At 38.5% G+C, this 4,901-nt stretch overlaps 1 protein-coding gene across 1 annotated transcript; it reads right to left on the bottom strand.

Moving 5' to 3' along the window:
- Positions 1-2,612: 2,612 nt before the first annotated feature.
- cldn26 (claudin 26) lies at positions 2,613-3,550 on the bottom strand. The gene has a single exon (XM_028824614.2). It carries the CDS (start codon positions 3,398-3,400, stop codon positions 2,750-2,752), a length of 651 nt encoding a protein of 216 aa, XP_028680447.1. The 5' UTR covers positions 3,401-3,550; the 3' UTR covers positions 2,613-2,749.
- Between the last annotated feature and the right edge of the window lie 1,351 nt (positions 3,551-4,901).

A 4,901-nucleotide genomic window follows, 5' to 3' on the forward strand; every position in this document is an offset into this window, starting at 1 on the left:
TTGGCCAATGATTGCCAAGACAGATCACAACTTAAGCCTGCTTGCACACATCACAATGATAAGGTTAAAAGTAGTGAAGATAAATAAATGTTTGATTTCGAACCTGGGATCTTATAGCAGCAGCTGCAACTTGGTAGTTCACTCAGCATTTCACACAACTTCTTCAATTAATTGGTCTGTCAGATTTGGCTGTTAGTGCCACTTGGTTGATCCATTTCACAATTTCATTCTTCCTGCGTTTACAGCCAACGTTAAGATTTCGAAACCAAGCTAGCAGAAGTTAAATTAAAAGAGACACAATACAAAATGTATTATTGTTTATGTGAAAATACTTGACTTCCTAAGACAGCAGTGAGCTGGGATCAGCACTGAGCATGGTGACAGTGCATCACAGGTCCCACTTGAGCTCATACCCAACACACCATTCTTATATGCCAGTCACAAGTCAAAAATTAGACCAATAGTTATATCTTTGATGGAAAAAAATAGAAGTATCTAAAGATGGGAAGAATATGCAAACTTCACACAGCTCCCTGTTTAGAAGTTGAACCACTGAGCTGTGAGGCAGCAGTGCTAACCACTGAGCAGACAGTGCCATCCTGCATATTTACAGCCTTCTCGGTGGCTTTTCTACTCCACCCCAGTGTTCTGTGCCATGCCAGTAGCCTCTGAAGGCTTAATTCTTTATAAAGCACTTTTTTTTAGCTTTTCCTCCCAGATCTGCTGTCCTGCAATATAAACCCTTATGGAGGCAATGAATACCATAACCAGAACAATAGCTGTTTATCCCTGAAGAAACTGGATATTGCCTGGAAAATGTGCTGCAAGCGAAGGGATAGAGACAGTGAGAAAGAAGGGAGAAATCTACTGTGGGAAACATTATCCGTTTTATAAAAAACAAAAAAAAAAGGTTGTTAAGTTACAATTTAAAAATAGAAGTCAAAAGAACTAGGATTGGTTTGGAAAAGTGTAAGAAGATATAAGCAAAGGCAACAGCAGCAGCCCTGCAAGGACAAAGCAGTAATCCACACAAGTGTGCAGCACTTTGGTAAGGCTATCGCTGCTTATTAGAAAGTGGAACACTTAATTGAAATCTTTGCAAAATAACAAGCACTCAGTGTCATAGTAATTAATTGCAAGCCGCCACTTACACCTTGAAGACAATACTTTTTGTTTTACGTACTAACACCCACCATCAAGAGTATATATAAGCCCATACATTGGACACAACCTGCATGCAGAGGAAATCTACATGATTGCATGGTGACAGGCTTAGAAATGCTTGCCCAAAATTAGTATTGGGGAGATTACAGTTATAACACTGAAGAGGTAGAAAAAAAAACTAACAAAAATTCATAACTAAAGTAACTGCCTCAAGAAATCGCATCAAGTTCACTTCCACCTATGAAACAGTGATATATAAGATTCAATTCTAGTAATTATGTAAGTAATTATATATTAGTATTAAAACGAGGACGGCTCCACTTTTTGAGTTGGCTAGTTGTCAGAAGCATTTTACCTGTAGGGTGCAAAAAACTTGTAAAACTCTACACTATTATGTATTTTACTTATTCAGTAAACATCTCCGATTTCTAGTATCTAATATAACTCTCTTTCTATGTTTCTGAATGAAATTAATTTCTGCCTAGCTATCAATTACATGGTATCTTATCAATTTTCTATAAATATATTTTGATTTATATGTCAGTAAACTGATTCATTCATATTATCCCTTCTTTTATATATATTTATAACAGAATTGGGGTTGGTGAAAAGGATGGGGCAAAATAAGAGTGCTATTAAATCCTTTATTCCTACAATTTGTAACATCCATGCGTTTATGAGATGTCAGTCAGTCATTCTGTTATTCCTGAATAAGAGGGGATGCTGAAGCCTATCCCAACCAGCATACGGAGCAAGGCAGGAACAAACACTGGACAGGGCGCCAGTCCTTCGCAGAGCGAACACACACACACCAACCACACATTAGGGCCAACGTGCTGCCTTTTATTTTTTTAATGCCAAAACTAATTGTCACAATGCAGTGATCTTCTTTAGCCCTTCCCATGAATCAAGCAAACATGAACAAGAAAGCACATCATTTAGCAAGGCTTCACATGAAGAGTCACATATCTCATACTTTATTCAAATATAGAGCACCGTCCATCCGCTTTCAAACCCATGAAGTGCACCGTCCACAAATTAAAAGAAATCAAATGTGGAGATGAAGGCAAGGCCCTCTGTTGCTGAAATTAGTGGCAGAACATGGGCACGATAAATCTGCAAACATATTAGTCTGTGCAAGTACTTACCATGCAGATCAGTCTGACCTAATTATTTCACAGGATGCACTGAAAAACACAAAAAATTTATGCTTTCTACTAAATGGCATTACTTTATTGTACATGCAGCTTCACTTATTGCCCTGTCCTGATTCACTAAATAAGGGAATAATTCAAGAGTCGAGGTGTAAGTTTAACAGAAGCCAACAGGAAATTAGCAAGGTCAGCAAGTGTCCTGAAAGAAAAATTCAAATTCAGGCTAAAACAATTGCATAGAAGGGCCACCACACTAACTGATCTGAATAAAAACACTACACTCGATCAGTGGACTTTCTTTATGAATTAATTTATTCATAATTTACTGTATTATTAATTTTGGCATGTAAGCAGCCTCTGGAGCCAGCATTACAAATGACAAACATACAAACACATATCCATACTGTTCACTCTCCCTCTCCCTTTGGGTCCTATAGCACCTCAGTCTTCAGGTACTGCACGGTCTTCTGGTTTCCGGGAGTGATGTGGTAAACTGGTGAAGAACTTGACTTCATCATGCAAATTGACACAAAAGTAAAAGCACCTCCAAGGACTAGAAAAAGTCCGGCAAACCATCCCGAAAACATAGCCTCTCCAAACTCCCATCGGAGGACAAGCTCGGGCACATTGTCATCCCAGAACTCAGACACCATCAAGTATGCAACCATGGACACTGGAAAGAGGGTTGTAATTCCGGATAACAAGAAAAGAACCCCACCAGAAACCAGAATTTTCTTCTTGAAGAGATCCTTGTCACCTGAAAGTTTGATGCAGTCCATCCCAGCAACGGTGACTAATAAACCCAGAATTCCTAGAACATTGGAAATGAGCATCAAAATCCTAGAGATCATTATGTCGGCAGGTAGGGCCAAAAAAGAGTCAAAGGGCTTACACTGGAGACCCACTTCGTCCTGAAACACGCAGTTGTGCCACAGCCCCTGGTACCAGTTCTCCATTTCGTTCAGATCTGTGTTCATGGTTTTCCACAGAGGCAAAAAAGTGGTCACAATAGAAGTCGCCAAGCCCATAAGACTCACAAAAAATGCTCCCAGCTGCACAATTTTGGAATTAAGGAGCACCATCTTCAATCAAATCTGCTCTGTTGCAGTGAATGCCTTGCAAATGGAAGTAACTGGAGCCCTCAACGCTCAGCCCGATAGCGCTCCTATGATCTCAGCATCTAATATATGCACCTCATAAAGGCCTTGTAATTCCAACGCTTGTGTATTACAACAGACATACTGTTTTGTAAAAGCGATATATATCGTCACTAGGAACAATGGGCTCTGTTTTAAATGAAACCAGATATGTCCAGGAGGACTTCAAGTGCAGAACATACATAAGGATAAAAGTTTTCTTTTTGTGACAAGAGACACGATAAATGAAAGAAAGCAAAAACAAATGAAATTAAAAACTTTTTCAGTGAAATGTTTTTTTTTTCTTTACAAAATGAAATAAAAACCCTCATCATTTTGTTAATATTCCTGTAAAATTAATGACTAATAGATTTAGAAATGCAATTTTACAAGCAGTTTCTGATTTTGCTAGTATAACCCCGGACACAAGTATTTACATTTGTGGGGTGTTCTTTATCAATAAAGAATCCAGGCTGATAAAGACACCTGACCTTTGAAAGAAAAAAGGAGCTAATGAAGGCATGAAACTGATCCTCTAACAGCCTATCCCTTAGTAAGAAGGCCAGAATGGATGGCCCCATTGTACTTTAGAATAAAATAAACTCAGGCACAACAAGGAGGTGACACTATACAGTATATAAATCAAATAGGTCAATCGGGCAGCATGGTGGTGCAGTGATTAGTGCTGCAGCCTCATAACTCTGTGTGTGAATTTGGACTTGTCTCTCTTAATGTGGAGTTTGCATGTTCAAATGGTGTCACTGTAGTGTTGGATCAATACAACAATTTTCACTTTGGTATGAATACCAGCTTTCAGACCTCAGTTCTGGCACCAAAGCAATATAAACAGAACAGATATCGCCCCCCCCCACCAGCGGCCAGTTAACATACATGCCTCCTACACGCTGTAAATCATTACGAGGAGCATGGGGGAAATGCAGTTTCCTTCTAGAAGTCTCCAGAACGTTTATAGAAATACTAGCCATATGAGAAGATGATGTAAAGCACATCAAAACAGATAAATACATGAAAGAGAGCCATTTTAGGCTTTTGCAATTTATTATTTAGTTTATGTACTGCAAAAATGCATCTGTCATTCATTTACTCTTAAGTAACAAGACCTTAACAAAGGCTTCTTTTGGTCTTCATGATACTTATTAAACATCAGTGGATAGGTTATTCATCTCTCTGCAGTGTGGCATATTCACATTACAGTAAAATGACTTGTCAATATGAAGGATTCACAGATCTTACACTAAATATTAAATAATAGCAAGAGAAATGTGTCTCAGTTAAGCCACCTCAGACCACTCCAAAGTGAATTTTTGTTAGCAGGTCACATTGCAAAGATGAGTAAACACTTTACTGATGCTTTGTAAGTGCTATGAAGACCCAAAGAAGTGTTTGTTAAGGTCTTGTTCCATAATAGTAAATAAGTAATAGGTAC

The sequence above is a fragment of the Erpetoichthys calabaricus genome, chromosome 18, assembly GCF_900747795.2.
Source record: "Erpetoichthys calabaricus chromosome 18, fErpCal1.3, whole genome shotgun sequence".
Lineage (NCBI taxonomy): Eukaryota > Metazoa > Chordata > Cladistia > Polypteriformes > Polypteridae > Erpetoichthys > Erpetoichthys calabaricus.

Bases quoted from the DNA above. Each gene is read 5' to 3' on its own strand.
- cldn26 (XM_028824614.2), bottom strand. From the start codon at position 3,400: ATGGTGCTCCTTAATTCCAAAATTGTGCAGCTGGGAGCATTTTTTGTG.